The following is a 22205-nucleotide window of genomic DNA, read 5'->3' as shown; positions in this document are numbered from 1 at the left end:
CTCCCTGTGGCCCTGGACAAGGCATCTAATCCTCCATTGCTCCAGGTACACTAGGTAGAGTGAGAGCCCACCAAGCCAGATGAGTACCTGAATGTAAAACTGCTGAGATAACCTCCCCTGATAGGCCGTATATACTAGAAATAATTTGGAAACTTGGGCTCTCTTTTACTAAGCTGCAGTAGAGGTTTCTACCATGGCCCAGGGCGCTAAATGCTCTTATATTCATAGGAATTCTATGAGCGTCTGAGAATTTGGTACTCCGGGCCACAGTAGAAACCTTTACAAGGTGGGTTCTCTGCAGAAGGAGTCAAAACAATAACACAATATGAAATAATTAGAAACTGGAATGCACATTCTCAACCAGAACTCCCAGGAAACGACAATAATAACCGAATGTGGTAAAATAAATCCCTCTGTTTCCACAAAACACATCAGAACCTTCTAGTGCCCCTCACTGTTGCCCATGCTGTGGTAAGCGATGCATTGATTCTCCTGTACAGCATTCTGACATTTTCTTCATTGCTCGTCCTACAAAGTCCACCGTTCCTCTCTTTTGTTCAAAGGAGGTATATTTGTAGGCCTTCAGTTTGCTGTAATAGTCTGAAAATTTATTGTAGAGAATGGAGATGGGCATTCCATTTAGGATTATTCCAAAAGCAATGCAGAGAAAAGCAAACAGCCTGCCAAGATGGGTTTCTGGGAACATATCCCCATATCCTACTGTAGAAATACTGACCTGCAAACAAAATGAAAGAATCTTAATATCTAGCCAGCTGTATGCAAGTATTTGCTTCAAGTTTACCCCACATTCCGGTGGGCTCACTTTTTACATTAAAAATCTATAGCGAATATACAACAAATTCTTACCAAACTCAGCTTTCAAGTTCATAAAATATGTGATACATCCTTGAATTACAACCACCACCACCCCTTGCTCCATGCATGTCTACACAGGCAACCAAGAGTGCAAACATTGTGCTGAGGCAGGACTGGTAAGTTGGCACATGCGACAGGCAGCCATCTTTCCAGTCAAAGTGAGATTAAGAAAAAGAGGAGCACAAACAGCCATATTCTATCAATGGTACCCTAACAGATTACGCACATGTCAAACAGAATACAGCCAACATTGCAGGGTTTACTAGATTGAATACCTACTTAGTCTTACAAGTTCCATTCAAATAACACATATAAATTAACGGAAATCAGGTTGCTGCAAAGGGAATAGGGAAAGAGAGAGAGAGAGAGAGATCCAGGTTGCATCTCTCCAACTCCCTCTACTGCCACATCCAATATTTTTCCCTCTCTTATCCCTCAGACCAGGGGTAGGCAATTCCAGTCCTTGAGAGCCGGAGCCAGGTCAGGTTGTCAGGATATCCACAATGAATTTGTATGAGATGGATTTGCATGCACTGCCTCCTTGAGATGCAAATCTATCTGGTGCATATTTATTGTGGATATCTTGAAAATCTGACCTGGCTCCGGCTCTAGAGGACCAGAATTACCTACCCCTGCCCCAGACTGTGTGCAGCATCTTTTATTTATTTATTCAATTTTCTATACCATTCTCCCAGGAGAGCTCAGAACAGTTTACATGCATTTATTCAGGTACTCAAGCAGTTTTCCCTGTCTGTCCCCAAGCTCTCCTGTCCAGGCAACCCTCCCACCCCCACTAAGATCCGGGCAGGAGGGTTCCCAGGCCCTCCTGCCCTCTGCAGAGGGCCTGGGAACTCCCACGATTGCCTCCACTCCCACGATTGCCCCCGATCGCCCCCCCCACCCACTGACCCCGCAACCCCCTGCTGACCCCTCAACCCCCCCTCCCCATACCTGTAAAAACGTTGGCTAGATGGGTCCCAAGACCGGCCGGCAAGCGGAGCATAAGCTGGAGTATAGAAAACAGAGAGTGGGGGTAAATGGACAATATTCGGACTGGAAGAGCATCACCAGCAGGGTGCCGCAGGGCTCGGTGCTTGGACCCGTGCTCTTCAACATCTTCATAAACGATCTGGACATAGATATGACGAGCGAGGTGATAAAATTTGCAGATGATACGGTTATTCAGAGTAGTGAAGACGCAGGGGATTGCGAAGATCTACAACGTGACATAATCAGGCTCGAGGAATGGGCTGCGACATGGCAGATGAGGTTCAACGTGGACAAGTGTAAAGTGATGCATGTTGGTAACAAAAATCTCATGCACAAATACAGGATGTCCGGGGCGGTACTTGGAGAGCCTTCCCAGGAAAGGAAATTGGGAGTTCTGATCGACAAGTCAATGAAGCCGTCCACGCACTTTTGGGTGGAAAAAAAGTGTGTCTTATAGAGTGAAAAATGCGGTATATCACATGTATTTAAAACCTTGTTTTCTGTGTTTCTTTAAATGAGAATATAGTGAATAAAATATAAGTCATACAAAAGCACAACAGTGAGCTGATACCAATGAGAGTTTCTGGAATCGTCAAAATGAAAGTGATGTATGTTTGTTTATTAAAATCTTTATATACCGTGCCAGCTTTCTATCTGAATATTTATTTATTTATTTAAAACATTTATAGACTGCTTAATATCTAAGCGGTGTCCAACAACAAACATACATAAAATCCGCTATAATAATACCCTTAGCGCGCATGCACACTTCAATCCCAGTGTTCCCGTGCCTCCGTGTCCCCTCATGCACAGTAGGAGCCTGCGCATGTTCCCCAGCAACTTTCCTGCCCGAGAGGAAAGATTGCTGCAGGAATAAAACCTCAGCAGCCAGTCGGCCTCTCCTCCTCCGCCTTCAACTTTAAAGAAAGACAGCGACAAACTGCAATACCCCAACGCTGCCATACCAACCTACTGCCTCACTAAGGGGTCCGACCTCGGTAACCTGCTGCCGAGATGGGCGAGGAATAGAGAACATAGTGTCGGCCTCCTTCTCCGTCGCTGATGCCTACACCCACTCTGTCACTACCACAGAGCTGTGTGGCCGCGGGGCATTTGCTAGGCTGGCCCACTTAAATAATGCGAGTCGGACTATCCTAGCAAAATCCCCGAGGCTGCATGGCCTAGAGGATGTTTGACAGGGAGCAGGGAAGGGAGAAGAGATACTACTGGACAGGGAAAAAGCAGGGAAGGGGTGCTGCTGGACAGGGGGAGGTAAAAGGAAGGGAGCAGAGCTACTCCTGGAGCAAGGAAGGGGTGCTGCTGGACAGGGGGGAGGTAATAGTAAGGGAGAAGGGAAGACAGACAGGAGGAGAGAGACAGAAAAAAAATAAAGACAGACAGACAAACGGGGCAGAGAGAGAAACAAATAAAGAAAGACAGACAGGGGACTAGGGAGTGAGACAGAAAGAGGGCAGGAAGCGAGAAATAAAGACCAACATACAGAAAGAAATAAAAAGAAAGAACAGGCTAAACAACTCTAATAAAACATTTGTTAAAACTCTCATTCTTCCTACCTTGGAGAGGGTGAACAACCTGTCCTTATCTACTCAGTCTATCCCCTTCAGTACCTTGAATGTTTCGATCATGTCTCCTCTCAATCTCCTCTGTTCGAGGGAGAAGAGGCCCAGTTTCTCTAATTTTTTGCTGTACGGCAGCTCCTCCATCCCCTTAACCATCTTAGTCGCTCTTCTCTGAACTCTTTCCAGTAGTACTGTGTCCTTCCTCATATATGGCAACCAGTGCTGGGCGCACCATGGCCCGGTACAGCAGCATGATAACCTTCTCCGATCTGTTTGTGATCCCCTTCTTTATTATTCCTAGCATTCTGTTCGCCCTTTTCGCTGAAGATAACTTTTTTTTAACACCCCCCACCCACCCCATCGTACCTTTTTAAATGTCCTGCTCATTGGGGGGTACGCGGGCTGACTGCTGCCCGCTGCTGCTCCCCGCCCACCTGACTGCCTGCTGCCACCGCCGCTGTGCCTTAACTTAAGGAAGGGAAGGGTCAGCATGCAGCGATTACACGTCACCGGCCCACAAGCCTTCCCCTGACATCAGTTCTGACATCGAAGAGAAGATCCGGGCCAGCCAATTGGTATTACTTCAGGGTAGCCCAGTTTGGGGAGGTTTAAGTGTACTTACTGAAATACCAAAATATATACAGTGGTGCCTCGCATAACGAACGCCTCGCACAGCGAACGCTGCGCACAACGAACTTCAGGTCTTGCTTCCTACAACGAACTTCGTTTCACACAACGAAGTCGCCCGAGCTGCATCCTTCCGCGCAGGCACTGCGCTTAACTGCCCTCTCTCCGCCTGGCTCCCTGTGCAGTGGCGGACCGTCGGGTCGCAGGGGCCCGGCGCCTACTGCTGATGCGTTGGGGGGGGCGGAGCTACTCTCGCCGCTTCCCCGATGCTAAAAAAAAAAAAAAAATGAACAGTTAAGTCCCAGTTTTTGCCGCTGAGACTCTGCCCTCTCTCACTGTAAAATTAGACTCTACTTAGTCTGTCTTTAAATTTAAAAAATGTGTGTTGTTTTAAAAAACAATTATGTTTTTAGATGTATCTAAATAAAAATAATAACCAAAAATTTATCTTTTTTTATGTCATCTTAGCATATTTTATGCTACAGAACGAATTATTTTTTTTAACATGTATTGTTATGGGAAAACGCGTTTCACATAACGAACTTTTCGCATAACAAACTTGCTCCTGGAACCAATTAAGTTCGTTGTGTGAGGCACCACTGTATGTCTGTGCTGGCATAGACAAATGAATGTTGCCATGGTGACCCTATCACATTTATGTTAGTAAAGTGGGTGCTTCCTCCACATGTCAGTGGTGTGTGCGAAGGGGTGCTGAAAAGTTCTCAGCCCAACAAACCGACTTCCTAAATTCTGAGGTTATTTTTAGAGAATAGCATGGGGGCAAATTTGTCCCCGTCCCTGCAGGAACTCAATTTCCCCATCCCGTCCCCGTGAGTTTTGTCGCTGTCCCTGTCCCATTCCTGTAAGCTCTACCTTAACCACACAAGCCTTGAACACTTATGATTTTAAAGTATTTGAATTATCCAAGGTGATGCAGTTAGTTCACCCTTTATACCCTTTATACCTTTATACCTAAGTCTTAAAAGACTTAGATTGGGTGGTCATGTCGTGAAAAATTGGTGAAAAAATTGGTACTAAAAAGGGATAGTAGCCCTGAGGAAACCCCATCTACGGGTGAAACATGTTGGCTCATTAATCCCTTGCTAATCACCAACCACCAGTGAAGCTAAGTATTCAATTTATACAAAATACTCTTTAAAACTATTTATTGTTTTAAAATTAACTAAATTATATGAAAAAACGATAAAATAATTAGTAATTGATACACACTATATATTGACCCAGTGACGATTAGGTGCGTAAAGCCAGAAGATATGATAATGTGATCTTCTGGTGGCGTCTCTGAGGGTCTAAAGACTAGCATAAAAACTTTTTTTGGATACAAGGTATAAAGGGTGAACTAACTGCATCACCTTGGATAATTCAGTGACATTCTCTTCCTTGTAAAAAAACTGTTTTGTGTTATATATCAGCCAGATACATCAATTTAAAGTATTTGAGGCATGTGCAGATGAGGATGGAGTTCGCAGGAATAGGGCAGGGACAGGGAAAGAACTCGCAGGGACGGGATGGGAAAATGAGTTCTCGCGGGGACAGGGAAAAATTTGTCCCAGTATCATTCTCTAGTTATTTTGCCACTGTAGCTGAAAAAGAGTGTTATCTTATTTCGGTACATGCCAATTTACAGAAACAAAATTCTATGCTTTTTGACATTGTTTCAGATCATTGATTGAACCATATCCACATCATTCTCAGCTTGGGTGGGCTGAGAACTTTTCAGCACCCCCTAGTACATATCTGTTCCTTGATGTATTTTAAACATGCTTTACATCGGCAGATTCCTTTGTAAAATCCACCTCCATGCACATTTATGGCATTATTGTATGCTAACATGGTAGTGTAGTTTAGTAAATCTAATCCTTAGCCTTCAATTTACTAGGCATGATCAAATGTGTGATGGCATTAGTTTATCCTCTTGAAAATTCACAATATAATTCATCTCAGGTTGGTGAATCCCACAGTAAATTTATTTTTCAGTAAATTCATTTTTCTGTTGCTGCAGCCAGGAATATCATGCATTCCAGGCTGCAGCAATAAAAAAAATAGTGGATTCTAAACCATTTTTCAAATGTCCTTCCAGACCATAGACTCCATATCAACTGAAGACCTAGAAATCCTATCCTGCAATATCACAAAACATGACCTGACCACCAACCTGAACACCATACTGTTCTTTATCCTGCCCAACAGATGGAACAATGCTAATGAAGAGTTTTCTGAATTTCTCCTCAACATTTCCAAAGACAAACACAACCTGCTACTCGGTGATATCAACCTCTACCTAGAGCAACAAGAACTATTCTCCTTCTTAACATCTCTGGGATTCTCCATTCCCCCCACAACCACCACCCACCAGAAAGGCCACCTAGACTTAGTCTCCTTCTCATCTAAAGACCCTCACTCTTCACTCATCAGCCTAGCTAACATCACCTGGACAGATACCATTTGGTCGGACCACCTGAGAGCCAACTTCCAAATACTATGGTCCAACCCACACCCCAATAGATCAACAAAACACAAAAGACAACCCAACAACATACTTCAGACCCACCCTCAATCCTACTGAATTCTGGTCCCATTTTGAACTACTATCTAACCCAGACTCAGAAAAAGACTTCAACACAACCTGGAACACCCTCAGCAATCAAATCCTAGACAAAATTGCTCCACTAAAGAAAGGCAAAAAAGGACGACACATAATTGACGGGTGGTATGACGCAGAACTAGTTACAATCAAAAGAAAAGCACGTCAACTTGAAAGAATCTGGAACAAAACAAAGATGGAAAAAGACCAAGCAACATGGAGATCCAAAATCCATGAATACAAAAGAATCTCCAAGGAAAAACATCGCAACTTTTACTCCAATAAAATAGGATCTTCCACAACCAGCAACAAAGAACTCTTCAAACTGATCAATTCACTATTCGAAACTGACCACCTAAAAAAACCTTCCTCCACTCAACTGCCAACTGCCGAGAACTTCGCACATTTTTTCAAGTCAAAAGTTCTCAACCTTAGAACCTCCTTCCAAAACATCCCAGAATTGATTAAAAATACTCCCCTACCATGATTCTTTTTCAACACACCCTCCCCCCCAGATCCCAACATTTCTGATCCTCTAACACCTCCAACTCATTTTGATATACACCCTAGACCCATGACCCCCTTCCAATTGTCTTTCAAAATATCTCCCTCAGACTCCTACCCACCTGTATTCCCCAGTGCCTACTGGGGGGTCTCCTTAGTGGATACTAGGGGCTGGAGCAATTCCTGGGCAGTCCTGTCCCAGTGGTTTCTTGAATCAACATGGGGGCCTTAGTCCCCTAGTGATAGTTTTGTGGTATACAGACAAGTAAATGTACACAGATGCAAAAATACAGATAATAGATAAATGATACAGATAATAGATAAATGATACAGATAATAGATAAATGATACAGAGAGATAACACAATAGACAGAAAAAGCAAAACTGAGCAATGAAGATATATGCAGTTAATATCTGTGATCATTTGCCAGGGGCGTTATGGACCTCTGGAAGGGGTAAGGTGAATTGTCCGTCGTGAAATCTCTGTAAATTTGATATCTGTGCCCATGACAGGTGGTAGAGTTGAAGTTAAAACTGAATATATGGGCTGTGGTTGTGGGGAGGATTCTGTGTATGTTGAAGATGTTTGCTGTTGACTGTTTTATGTCTTTATTGTATTTGTGTATGGTTTGATGTTCATAATGGTATTTATTATGTCTTTTCATTTGTCATTCGCTTTGTATAAGGTGAATAATAAATAAACACAATACAATATAAGATAGGTGAAAAATCTATACAGAAAAGAAATGCATAAATAGAGATTTTAAAAAATCAAAGAGAAAGACACAATAAATTGGCAAAATCAGAAGTGGCATTAAATGGTCTAAAATAGATAAAATTATTTATTGAATCACAGCTCTTTATTTTATTTATAGCTATTAAGCTAACCTGTTAAAAACAAACGCTTATCATTCTCAGCATAATATTGATTCAGTTTCCAGTAACGCTGAAACAAGTCATGTGATTAGATGGTATATCACAGTATCTAGAAATTCCAGCCATTTACAACACCCATGGCGGAACAAATATTAGCTCATAAATCTTGCGGTCATTGTAGCACTTGCAGATTTATATGGGGTCAACCCTTCATATCTATTCCAAATTCACAGGGTAAGAAATTTGATCTTACTACGGGCACCAACTGTGATTCTCAGGGAGTTGTGTACTGCGTGATCTGCCCCTGCGGTTTGTTGTACATTGGTCAAACTAGTAGAAAAATTAAAACTCGTATTGTTGAACATCTCAGCAATATCCGCAGGGGCAGAGAGTCCGCCCCCCTGGTGGATCACTGGTTGAGGGAGGATCACTCGTTACAAGATCTCAGATACACAGTGCTTATACACATTGATCAATATGAAGGAGACATCTGTAAACTTTTATTGCAGAAAGAACAACGTTTCATTTATAATTGGAATACCTTATCTCCTAACGGTTTAAATTCTGAAATCGAGTGGTTAAATATGTAAGTATATGTGTGGTGCCCTCGGATACAACGTCACTTCCGCTGCTTTAATTGCAGCATTTTAACCAGACGGGTGTACTAGTGTGTGCGTATGTATTTAAATCCGGGAGTTTAAGCAACTTCAGCCAGTTCTTCTTCCGGTGTCGTTCCCCGATGTAGCTTGCCTGAGAAGGTATGTTTAACAACTTTATATAGATAGTAGAGAAGTTTTGATATTTGATATAAGATTGGCGAGATTCAGTTGTAAGATTGAGTGTGTATCTGATTTATCGTTGTAATGTTTTTAATGTTAGTTTGCTTTTACCTAGACCCCTCCTGACGAAGAATACGAAACCTGGGTCGGGGGGCCAGGCATTGAAATAAAAAGCACATGGCACTTTAACCAGCACTTTAATAGCACTTCAGCACATTACAAAAAATTCTTTGCACAATTTGCACTAGTTGCACAATCCATTAACGCTGCTATTGACTTTTATATTTGTTCCGCCATGGGTGTTGTAAATGGCTGGAATTTCTAGATACTGTGATATACCATCTAATCACATGACTTGTTTTAGCGTTACTGGAAACTGAATCAATATTATGCTGAGAATGATAAGCGTTTGTTTTTAACATGTTAGCTTAATAGCTATAAATAAAATAAAGAGCTGTGATTCAATAAAGAATATTATTACTTTCATCACAGAATTCTAGTGACTTTCTCCCTATTAGTAAATCTAAAATAGATAAAGACAGGGAAAATTAGATAAGGACAAAGGGAGGCAAAAAAGATGTAATTTATGTAGAAAAGCAAAATCAGAGATAATAGGTATTTTTCATTTGTATATATGTTACCCTACCCCCCGCTAAAGTATCCAGGGTGGCTTATAATGCTACATCATAAAAAACATGCATCGGAAACAGCAAATACAATAGAATACACATAAAAATGCAATAAAACATCAAATATCATAAGATAAATAACTGAACAAAAATAGAGACAGAGGAAAGGAAAAAGAAGACAGAATGAGACAGAGGAAGAGAGAGATAAGGGCCAAAAAGAGATATAGATTAGTAAAATTTTGTGAAAGTAGATAGAGCTAAAACTGCATGTTTAAACCCAAGGAAGGGTTACAAGGAAAAGGAAACACTTACGGCTGCCCACCACCAGGCATGGGGCATACTGGTGAAGTTGGTGCCAGAAACATCATGCTCGACAGTGTAGACCATAGCAGAAAAGGCAAAGATCCCTAGAGTAATGAAGAGCAGCAGGCAGCCCACCTGTTGATAGCACTGGCGAATGGTAAAACCAAAGGCTCGCAGCCCAGTTGAGTGACGAGCCAGTTTGAGGATACGGAAGATACGCAGGAGCCGCATAATGCGCAGCACCTGCCCTACCTTGCCCACACGCCCTACAGCTTCAATTTCATGCTCATGTGCCGAGCCTATGCCCCGTGCATCATCAATGAAACACTCGAGCAGCAACTGCAGGTAGAAAGGCAAGATGGCCACGAGGTCAACAGTATTGAGTGTACTGCAGGCAAAGCGGCGCAGGTCCGGTGTGGAGAGCAGGCGCAGAATGTACTCAAGGGTGAAAAAGGCAAGGCACGATGTCTCCACGTGTTCAAGGTAGGGGCGGTGGTCACCATGCCGTTCATGCATCTCCTCCGTGGTATTGAGGGTCATGGCCCCGACCGAAATGAGCACGAAGACACTGGAGGCCACAGCCACAGCCTTGGCAGCCACTGAGGAGGAAGGCTTCTCCATGAGATTCCAGAGGCGGCGACGCTGGCCACCAAAAAGGAGCTCATTGTCATACACGCTGTCCTCATGCCTGACCCACTCCTCACATGCTTCGGCTTCAGCACGCAGTTCACGCTGCACCTTTAGCTGCTCACGCAATTCATCCTGGCGCTCCTCAAATGAGATGAGGCAGCAGCGAGGTACATGTCGCATGCGCAGCCCCCAGTAGTGCAGCTCCTCAAGGAAGTTATGAGGGCAGAGTTCAATGCGCACCCACAGAACACCTGTGTAGTAGAAGTTATACACATGTCGGAAAACAGCAGGGTCTCGGTCAAAAAAGTACTCATCTACTGGTGGTGCTGTGTAGTCATCACATAGGTCCAACTGGCACTGTCGATCCCTATAGGTGGCCAAACGACCAATGCGTGTTTTAGGGTGACGGGCTGCCAACCTAAAGGCCAGGCGATAGATGATGCCACCCACGTTCAAATTCAATATGTGGCAGCCACTGCTGTCAATGTAGACTTTCTCTTTCTCTAGTTCCTCCTCCTCCTCATCTTCATCGTCAACATAATAATTGTAGGTGCTTGGGACTGTCACCTGGCGGGTGTCAATCTCTTCTTGCCGCACATTTGATTCCACACCCCTGCCAAAAGAAAATTGGGACAGTCTCCTCTGTGTAAATTTCAGCATGGTCTGCCTTTCTCTAATAACTGGATTTTTCAAAGAGGATACAACAGAAATCGAGGCTTTGGTAGTGAGAAAGTCCTTAGAATAGAATCAGAAAAGTGTGGCCCACCACTCTCACCTGTAACTGGGATAACTTGCCTGGCATCTGGGTTATAGCCATGAGGCACAGCTAGATAGTTCTGTAATCTTGCTGACAGGGAAAGATCTGAGCTCTATGAAGAGGATTTGGAGGCTATTATCCTCTTATATTCTGGTTTCCACTCTTTTATGATTTGTATTAATAATAGATCTATAAATATGGCTTTAATCAGTAGACCAACTGCAGGATTCTTGTTAATAGCATAGAGATCCTTTGTATGAAATACATACAAGTTGGTTAGTCGCTACTGTACATGTCTAATTACAATGTATTAATCCAGCAAAAAAGGTGCATGACCTGTGCCTTATTTTGTGATGTCTTGTGTGTGCGCGCCTCTATAAGAAATCCAATAGTTAGATATTTTTATTTGGATTCGTAGTCAGGTCTGAGCCATGGAGAGTCTGGTTATAATGCCAGCTCACTTAATTTTACCAATTAGAACATTTCTTAATTAGCTCATAGGTGTAATTTCATCTGGCATTCTACAGGGGTGAATTCTATATCAACGCCATACCACGCAAACACATAAGTACAGATCACAGACATCTCTATCAGTCTCTGGTGTTTCTTGGCCTCCACTTCTGTAATCAGATTAAAGTACTTCCAGTGGTTCTAGTAGCATAAGTTCTGCTCATTTTCCTGCTTAAACCAAATTTAGTACAGTGTTTTTGCTCTAAGTATAAAGCATCCCTTTCTCTTTGTTCCAATCAGACACATTGCTGGTTTCCTTTACCTTTTACAAATCTATGGCCTCTTTTACAAAGCCGTACAGCAACAGCCCCAAAACCCTTTAAATCTCTATGGGCTTCAGGGCCGTTAGTGCAGCGCAGCCGTTAGAGTGGCTTTGTAAAAGAGGCCGTTAATGTAGATTTTGCATTACACGCTTTATTTTCTCCCAGAGGGGTCAGACTCTCAGCAGAATTCTATCTTCCTGACCAGCTCCATTGCTGATCGGGAGCTGCCCCAGCCGACCTCCTGCAGCTCGACCGCAAGGGAAGGAGTTGGAGCAGGTGTGGGAGGCAAGCTCTGCCTCCCAACGTCCCTTGCGACCTGAAGCCAAAACCCCTCCAGTCTTCAGGGAAGCTCCATTTCTGACCAGGAGCTGCCCCAACCGACCTCTTGCAGCCCGACCGCAAGGGAAAGAGTTGGAGCAGGCGTGGGAGATGAGCTCTGTCTCCCAAAGGCCCTTGAGGCTCGACCGGACCTGAGTGGCTGAGGCTGCGCTTGGGTGTGGGAGCGCTCTCCACCCCTCCTTGCACTTCAGACTCAGAACCCTTAAAAGGGTCCTTAGCTCACACCTTGGTACAACTGAGCAGCGACACCAGAAACTTCTCAGACCTTACACAGTAACTTTATAATTTGGTGTAATTTCTTTCACCCAAGACATCTTATACTTGGGCCCATTTGTGTATCTTACCCATATAACCTGCCACCCTGTGTATCCTGCAACCTTGTATAACCTGCATCTCCACCACCAGGTTCACCTACATCTATAAGCCACTGATAAACCTGACACTCTCCACTCTGTCCACAAACACACACAAACAAACACGCCCACCCATAGCCTTTCACGATTTCCCTGCATACAGCCCCCCCCCCCCCAATAACCAGCCATGCTTCACACCCTAAACAACCTCCTACCCTACTCAAGCTTATACTTAATCTGCTCCCAACTCTGGTCCTTCAGGGTACTAGCCTTCGAAATAACTCCTATCATCCACCACTCCCACATCAATCAAGCAAGGCCACTTGGCCGGCCCCCCCCCCCCCCAACACACACACACACACAGCTCGCATACTCAAAACCAGGCCCTTTCCCAATTTGAGTACTTCACTCCACCCGCCGCCCATCAAAGCATACCTCCCAGAGAAAACAACTGCTAAGGAACATCACTATCTCTGAACCCCCCTCCCCTTCGAACACCCACACCCTCTCCTGTGCCAACCTCAACATTCGCTCCATCAGAAATAAAGCCCAACTAGTGAAGGATTGGCTAACCAAAACCCAACTTGACTTAGTATTTCTAACCAAAACCTAGCTCATCACTGATAATGGCATAATCATCCACGCCATCCTGCCTAGGGCCTACAAGATCATACTCCTCTCCAGAAACTTTAAAAGAGGAAGTGGAATAGCCATCATCCTAAAGGACCACTTTAACTTCCAGACCATAGACTCCAAATCAGCTGAAGACCTAGAAATCCAATCCTTCAATATCACAAAACATGACCTGACCACCAACCTGAACATCTATATCCCAACCAACAGATGGAACAATGCTAATGAAGAGTTTTCCAAATTTCTCCTTCTCAACACCTCCAAAGACAAACACAACCTGCTACTCGGTGACATCAACCTCCACCTAGAGCAACAAGAACTATTCTCCTTAACATCTCTGGGATTCTCCATTCCCCACACAACCACCACCCATCAGAAAGGCCACCACCTAGACTTAATCTCCTCATCTAAAGACCCTCACTCTTCACTCATCAGCCTAGCTAACGTCACATGGACAGATACCATTTGGTCGGACCACCTGAGAGCCAACTTCCAAATACTATGGTCCAACCCATACCCCAATAGATCAACAAAACACAGAAAAGACAACCCAACAACATACTTCAGACCTACCCTCAATCCTACTGAATTCTGGTCCCATTTCGAACTACTATCTAACCCAGACTCAGAAAAAGACTTCAACACAACCTGGAAGACCCTCAAAAATCAAATCCTAGACAAAATTGCTCCACTAAAGAAAGGCAACAAAAGACGACACATAATTGACGGGTGGTACAACGCAGAACTAGTTACAATCAAAAGAAAAGTACATAAACTTGAAAGAATCTGGAACAAAATGAAGATGGAAAAGGACAAAACAACATGGAGATCCAAAATCCATGAATACAAAAGAATCTCCAAGGAAAAACGTTGTAACTTTTACTCCAATAAAATAGGATCCTCCACAACCAATAGCAAAGAACTCTTCAAACTGATCAATTCACTATTCGAAACTGACCACCTAAAAAAACCTTCCTCCACTCAACTGCCAATCGCCAAGAACTTTGCACATTTCTTCAAGTCAAAAGTTCTCAATCTTAGAACCTCCTTCCAAAACATCCCAACCAGCCCCCCTCCACCAACCACCCCTCTTCAATCTGACTCAATCTCAGCAGACATGATCTGGAGTCACTTTGACATTCCTAAATGGTTCCTATTTCTCCAGCTCTATAATAAATACGCCAAAACCTTCTGCTGCCTAGACAACTGCCCACCCATCATCATGAGAGCAGCCCCTGCCCCCTTCAAGGCCATGCTCTATGACTGGATCTCTCAACTAATGACAAATGGAGAATTCCCAACCAACCTCGGCCACATCACACCCATTGTAAAGAACCGCAAAGACTCCATATCCACAACTTTCAACTACAGACCTGTAGCCAACATCCCCTTCTTCACCAAACTTATGGAAGGCCTGATCAACGCTGCCCTTACAAACTATCTGGAGAAATTCCCAACACTTCACGAATACCAATCTGGATTCCGCTCACAATACAGCACTGAAACAGCCTTAGCCTCCATCATTGATCACATCTCACACCTACTCAGTTCAGGGAAACATGCACTAATTCTCCAATTCGCCCTCAGCAGCGCCTTTGACCTTGTGGACCATGACATCCTACTCAGCCGTCTTGACACCATAGGCATCTCGGGCCATGTACTCAACTGGTTCAAAGGCTTCCTAAAAACCTATCCTATCATGTCATCAGTGAACAAACCTACTCCCAGACATGGATCAACCCCTGCGGTGTCCCTCAAGGCTCCCCCCTATCCCCCACCCTATTCAACCTATACATGTCCTCCCAAGGCCAAGAACTAACCAAGCTGAACATCACTAACCAGATGACATCACAATCATAGTCCCCATCTCCACCCTATCAACCGAAATCAGACATTTCGTCTCTTCAATCATAGACCAAGTAGAATAATGGTCCACAAATTCCAAACTAAAACTAAACCCGGAAAAACCCAAAATATTTATGGCCTCCCCTCTGAACAACCCCGCCAAACCTAAATAGAAGAAACTTCCCAATTGATCCTACCATTAAAATCCTAGGAGTCACCTTAGATCAACAGCTGACATTCAAAGCCCACACCAATATCCTAATCAAAAAATGCTTCCACTTACTATGGAAACTACGCACACTAAAACCATTCTTTGATTTTGCATCATTTAGACTGTTGGTCCAGTCACTGATCTTGAGTTTACTGGATTACTTCAACATAATTTACCTAGGGTTGCACAAAAAATCCATCATGAAACTGAGGCTGATCCAGAACACAGCCATTCGACTTATCTATGGCCTGAAAAAATCTGAAAACATCACCCCATATTACAAGAAACTCCACTGGCTACCCATCGAGGACAGAATAATCTTCAAATTTGGCTGCCTCTGCTACAAGACACTCTTCGGCAATGCTCCCTCCTACCTCCTGAAACACTTCATCCTACAGGACATACTCCGCTTCCCACACAGATCACTCCTGTTTACATTCCCCTCCCCTAAAGGATGTCAATTCAAGAGATTACTCAACAGGACTCTCGCCTTCCAAGCAGGGATATGGAACAACACCCTAAGCTAAGCGACCTAATCCTGAATTCACTAACATACCACATATTCAGAATATCACTAAAAACACACTTATTCGACAAATTTGTCTGAACCTCCAAAAAACCTCCAACACCTACCGCTTCATACAAGTTCCCCCTCCCACCCCCTATGCTGTCCAACCACATAACCCCTTCCCATTTCCAACCAATGTTAACTCGCTGTTATCAGCACATCTTATTGTACAGCATCTTGAACTGAAAGGTATGACGGGATATAAATAAAGCTATTATTGTTATTATAAGTTTGCTCCCAGCTCAAATCTAGGACACATAATACTTGTATTGTGTTCTGTGTTCATCTTAGATTTACATACAAGTGGGTGACAACATCCGAGGACACCAGTTCTGGCCAGCTCTTTTTGGAAGGCTCTAGGCAAATGAGTGAAATCACCTTTCACCCATCCCTCTCATTTTACCCTGACATAATTACCTAATCCCCGATTCACACAAAAGTTCTGAAACATTCACATTAGACCAGTTTTCAAATGAAAAATGTGCATTATTTTTTTCCTTTGAATATTACCCCATTGAAAATACCTCTATATATTTACAACATTTTTTGAAGAATGTTTGTGTGTATACTTTTCAGGATTCAAATGGGCTGCTATGCAGGAATCACTACCTTGCCTTTGTAAAAGAGGCCCTCATGCATATGCTTTTGATATGAAGTACCAGCAAACAATCAAAAATATTTACAAGCAATATTCACAAAAGTGAAAATCAGAGAATATACTTGATTACCAAGCCAAAGATTTATTGACGCAAACTGTTAAAAATTCATATTTTCACAAAAACAGTTTGTCAAGTAAATCAGTATAAAAATTAATTAAGTGCCTCTAATCATGATAAGATTAATGAAATCCTCAGTTCAGTATTTCTGATGCATTCCACACATCAGATTCAGCAACCTCTCTTCCCCCTCCAGCTCCCATGAGGCCAGACTCAAAGGACCTAAATATTACATGATTTGCAGTCATAGCTGTAGCTTTTTCCACAGATCTCAGCCAGATGCATGAAGATCTGACCCCTGATTAGTTTTGGACAAACAAATACCATCAAGATACTTGCTCATAGAGATTATAAATCCTCCCTCCAATAGTTACTTATTGAACCCTTGGTCCTTTAGTCACTCTCTTGGAAGGAAATCTAGAGCAGTGGTTCCCAACCCTGTCCTGGAGGACCACCAGGCCAGTCGAGTTTTTAGGATAGCCCTAATGAATATGCATGAGAGAGATCTGCATATAATGGAGGTGTCAGGCATGCAAATCTGTTCCATGCATATTCATTAGGGCTATCCTGAAAACCCAACTGGCTTGGTGGGCCTCCAGGACAGGGTTGGGAACCACTGCTCTAGATCAGTGGTTCCCAACCCTGTCCTGGAGAGATCTGCATATAATGGAAGTGGCAGGCATGCAAATCCATTCCATGCATATTCATTAGGGCTAGCCTGAAAACCTGATTGGCCTGGTGGTCCTCCAGGACAGGGTTGGGAACCACTGCTCTAGATCAGTGGTTCCCAACCCTGTCCTGGAGAGATTTGCATATAATGGAAGTGGCAGGCATGCAAATCCATTCCATGCATATTCATTAGGGCTATTCTGAAAACCCGACTGGCCTGGTGGTCCTCCAGGACAGGGTTGGGAACCACTGATCTAGAGTATGTAACAATGGAAAGAACATACATTCTAGAACCTTTACGATCATACTATCTTTGCAAACATTTGCAGTCTCCAACAAGGTGCAGCAACGGCAGGTATCTTCAAATGAAATAAAGGTAAGGAAGCCAATATAACATAAAACCACTGGTTGCTTAATCCTACTTAACAGACCACTAGGTGTGGTTCATGTTGGGGTGACAGACTGAGCACTGTGAGAGCAGGTTAGGTGTAGTTGTAAGGAAGATAAGCACAGGCAACATCCTTTCTGCTGACACTTTCTGGGACCTTCTGGGATGTGTTCCAGAATAGAAAGAAAATTATGTACCAGACTGAAGACCTTACTAGAAATATATTATTCCACCCTGAGAACTTTTTTTTTGTTCCCTACCACCACTACCACGACCCCCCCCCCCCCCCCCACACACACTTTTTTTCTTTTTTGCTATCAGATCTACTTGTGGAAAACCTCAAGCTAGGAAACAGTATTAAAAATGTATTTAACTCCTATTCTTCTGGCTTAAAGGAATGATGGTATAAATAAACTGTTAGGCTTTCAGTGTTTCAAAGAGATGAATGCTTGACATGCTTAATTAATGAGCTTGCAGTAGTAGTATTCACAGGGATTTCAGCAGTAGGCTTTTGTGTGCTGCCCTGTCCGGGCTGCTCAGACTCTTTTGTATTATATGTGGAACTGAAAAATGCTTTGAAGACTGACTGACAGCCTTTTCTGATTATTGTTCGAGAGAAAGGCTAAATGTTATCCTCAGCTTGTAAATCCATGTGTGTGCGTGTTTGCCTGAGTGAGAATGTGTGTGTGTACTTACCGCAGGTTAAATTGGTTTACTGGAGATTGAGCTCACAGAGCACACAAAATAATTTTTCTGAAAGTGGGCATGTCTGAGGGTGGGGCGTAGGTATGACATGAATCAGTTGGTGCACGGGGCATTGCTGTATGTTAATTGATTAGCAAAAATAGAAAGTGGTACAGGCTCATAACGCTAATTTTTTTTAATAGCCACACATTAATGGCGAAATTAACACGCAGCCATTTTCTGGCCATGGGGAAAATGCCCTCAGCGTGTGGGAAAGACTCATGCAAGAGGTGGGATGTGCACAATTTATAGAATACTCTCATTACGTGGATTATATGGCTTTATGGTTTATTTACACTTGATATATCATTGTTTCCAACGCTTGGATCAATGTGGTTTACAATAATAAACAACACTATATAGAAGAAAATAAATCTATAGAATACGATAAGAAAGATCAAGCACTCATACGATACAATAAAAACATGGAGGGGCATTTTCAATAGGACATGCAAGTCTACATTTGGATTTTGGGGGGAAAGATGTCCAGAAATCCAATAGAGAAAATGTCCATTCGCAAAACAGCAAAATGTCTATCTTTTTTTTTTTTTTAGAATGACCTAGGTAGATGTTTTGGTACTTAATACGTCTATCTTTTTTGGTCATTCTCACATATGAAGACGTCCACATGAAAAACACACAAAAGCATGTTTTTCAGCAGCTAGCATTCTTAGCGTACTGTCACAGACAGCTGAGCATTCCACAGCACAGTAGGATTACTATAGAGAATGTCATATTAAAAGTCCCAGGTATAGATGTCACTTTAACTTGCTTCTGTTTAAATCTTTATTGATTTTCAAACTTTGATAGTGCAATACAATTGGTAAATCATAAATACTGCATAAAACACACTAATAACTATACAATTATTACATTAAACAATCATTTACTCCCATCCTCATCTTAATTATTAATACATATGATGTGATTTCAATATTATAATTAAATAATTTAACTCCTCAACGTAAATTTCCCTCCCTGGATGTGTAAAGAAATCTAATGAAAAGGGAAGAAACACGACCCTTACTGTAATGCAACAAGAGTAGTCAATGGACTCCATCTATCATTAAAGAACTTACTAGTCCCCAAAAGTTCCGCCTTCATTCTTTCATACTTATATGTGGTACACACATTTACCCACCAAAAAGTATAATTAATCCTGTCATGGTTCTTCCAATTATGTGTGATCAGTTGAACACTTTATTCCTGTCATGATCAGGAAAAGGCGACTTTTATACTTGTCTAAAGTAGGCTTAAAATGAAGTAACGTACCACAAATTACAGCCTCATAGGATAAGAGGATAGATGACCCAAGAATCAGATTTATTTGTCCCCAAATTGACTTCCAGAAATTAAGTATCAATGAACAAAAATATAACAGATGATACAAAGTCCCTATATTAATATGACAATGCCAGCATCTATTAGATTTAGAATTATCTATTTTTTGTAATCTAACTGGGTCCAAAAAATCCTATGTAATAAAAATAACCATGTTTGTCTCATAGATGCTGATGCTGTACATTTCAACCTCCAAGTCTAAATTCGTGGCCAATGAGACACAGAAATATACTGTTTTATCTCAATGCTCCAAATATCTCTAAGACTATTTTTTGGCTTCTTATTTAAAAATTCAGAAATTAATTTGTACCACTGGGCGGCCTGATGCTCTACTAGATCCGTCTGGTAGCAAAGGATCTGCAAGCTGTAATACGTTTTTAAGTTTTTCCATTCAGGGAACCCACTCTGAATAGCCTGCTTCAACTGCAACCACCTATAATGTTGAGACTTTAAAATACCAAATGATTGTTGCAGCCGTGAAAAATCAAGCAGTTTCTCATTAGATATAACATCATCCAATGTCTGAATACCTGCTTGCATCCAATTCTTCCAGGCGATCCAGCACCGCCTACTTGAGTCTTGGAGTTTAACCATAAGGACTGCAAAATAGATTTCATTATAACTTGCTTCTATTGTATGATGAACTCTTCAAAACCCACCCAAAACTTACTGTACCCACCTGTACACCACATTAGTCCTTATGCCTGCAGGTGTCATTTTAATGTAGGTACAGTAGGTTTTGGAGGGCTCACCATACAATAGAAGCAAGTTTAAGTGACATCTGTATCCGGAACTTTAAATTTACTGCAGTAATTCTTTTTTTTTTTTTTTAATTCTTTGTTCATTTTCAAACTTACAATAAGTGTGATAATGTCCAAACAAATTAACAATATCTATATCACTTAATAATCATCAATGGTAACAGTGATAAATACTTAACTCCCCCCCTTCCCCCCCTTACCTATCAAATAATCAATACTTATACAATACATAACTATAAAATTCCCCCTCCCCCCTTCCCTCACAATTGAACTTGTAAATTTAAGGGAAAATAAAATTTCATCTAATTAGTACAATACTTTGTTAATGGCTCCCAAACATCTTGAAATTTCTTGAAACTACCCCACTGTATTGCCAGAAATCTCTCCATTTTATATATATATGACATAAGGAATTCCACCAAAAATTATAATTTAATCTACTCCAGTTTTTCCAATTATACATAATTTGTTGAATGGCAACACCAGTCATTATGAGTAATAATTTGTTATTGTTTGTAGAAATCTGACTTTTTGCTCTCATTGCCCATTACTGCAGTAATTCTTAAAGTGCCTCTCTGTTTTCTGGTTTGAAATGTTTAACAACTGAAGCTGCTTAGGCTGAGAACTTTTCAGCATCCCCTTGTAATACTGGGTTTTTAAAAAAAACATCTTTGATGAATCATAATGGGCTCAAAACAGACGTTCTAAACATCTTTCTGGCTGATTTGTCTCCAGTGTGTCCAAATCTTAAGGAGGCATGTTAGAGGTGTGTTTTGGGTGGGCTTAGGACTTTGACTCATCAGGCATAATCAAACCTTAAAGAAAAGGTTTCGGGGTTCCCCCCCCCCCCGTTTTTTTTTTTTTAGACATTAGGAACTAGACCTGCTATCCTTCAAAGGTAAGGAGGGGGGGAGGGGGGTTGATGTTGGGAGCCCAGTGACAGGAAGAAGTGGGCATATCTCCTGCTGTATGTTGGGGTGTTAGGCAAGAGGGAGGGGGCATACCTCCTGCCAAGTGGATGTGGGTGTCCTCTGCCAGCTGAACATGGCAGGGGTATTTTTCCCTTGATCAGCTGAGCTTTCAGGAGTCCCTGAAGTCATGGTTATGGGGAGTTCTGCTGGCTCAGCCGATCAGGGAGTCCCTTGCCACTATCAGCTGATGGAAAGGGATCCCTCAGCAAAGATAAGTGGCTGAAACACCTATCTTTGCAATCAGGCTAAGGTGCAATTCTCCAACTGTGCCAGTGACATGAACACATTAGCGAATCGGGTGACCAGGGGGGGGAGGGGGGGCAGGATTCTGGACTAGATGGGCCATTAATCTGATCTAGTAAGGCTATTCTTATGTTGGTAGGCAGGATTGAAGATCCATTATGGCCATAAGTTGAGGTAGATAGCATGGTGCTTCCAGTGTGTGTGTGGGGGTGGGGTGGGGAGAGGTTTGGCGTTTAGACCCGTCATTGAATCTGCTTTCTTTTAGCTGTGGCTTGAGTATATTAAAAGCTACACCATCCTCCATATAATTTTCATCTTGAAGTTCATTCAGTGTTGTATTGCAAAGGTTGAATTATTGCTGAACAGTGTATTTGGCAATATCATACAAATGTAGATCTTTACAAGTGGTTCAGAACATTGCAGCACATTTAATCTTTGGAGGCAACAAAGTTGAGCATGGGATCCCTTTCCTACAGAAATTGCATAGACTACCT

The 22205-nt window shown here is 42.4% G+C and overlaps 1 protein-coding gene across 1 annotated transcript; it reads right to left on the bottom strand.

Moving 5' to 3' along the window:
* Positions 1-451: 451 nt before the first annotated feature.
* Positions 452-21597, bottom strand: KCNV2 (potassium voltage-gated channel modifier subfamily V member 2). Its single transcript, XM_033962567.1, has 4 exons — positions 21502-21597; positions 12613-12719; positions 9779-11012; positions 452-736 (listed from the first exon to the last, which is right to left on the bottom strand). Exons 1-4 carry the CDS (start codon positions 21595-21597, stop codon positions 452-454), a joined length of 1722 nt encoding a protein of 573 aa, XP_033818458.1.
* Between the last annotated feature and the right edge of the window lie 608 nt (positions 21598-22205).

Source organism: Geotrypetes seraphini, chromosome 1 (genome assembly GCF_902459505.1).
Source record: "Geotrypetes seraphini chromosome 1, aGeoSer1.1, whole genome shotgun sequence".
Taxonomy (NCBI): Eukaryota; Metazoa; Chordata; class Amphibia; order Gymnophiona; family Dermophiidae; genus Geotrypetes; species Geotrypetes seraphini.
This window is presented reverse-complemented; position numbering and strand designations above follow the sequence as displayed.

What these genes read in the sequence shown, in the direction of transcription:
- KCNV2 (XM_033962567.1), bottom strand. Translation starts at nt 21,597, where the DNA reads ATGACTTCAGGGACTCCTGAAAGCTCAGCTGATCAAGGGAAAAATACC. An exon ending in CAGGGTGGCAGGTTATATGG is followed by an intron (nt 11,013 to 12,612) that starts GTAAGATACACA and finishes TTCTTTTGGCAG; the next exon opens with GGGTGTGGAATCAAATGTGC. An exon ending in ATGCCTGGTGGTGGGCAGCC is followed by an intron (nt 737 to 9,778) that starts GTAAGTGTTTCC and finishes TTTTGTTTGCAG; the next exon opens with GTCAGTATTTCTACAGTAGG.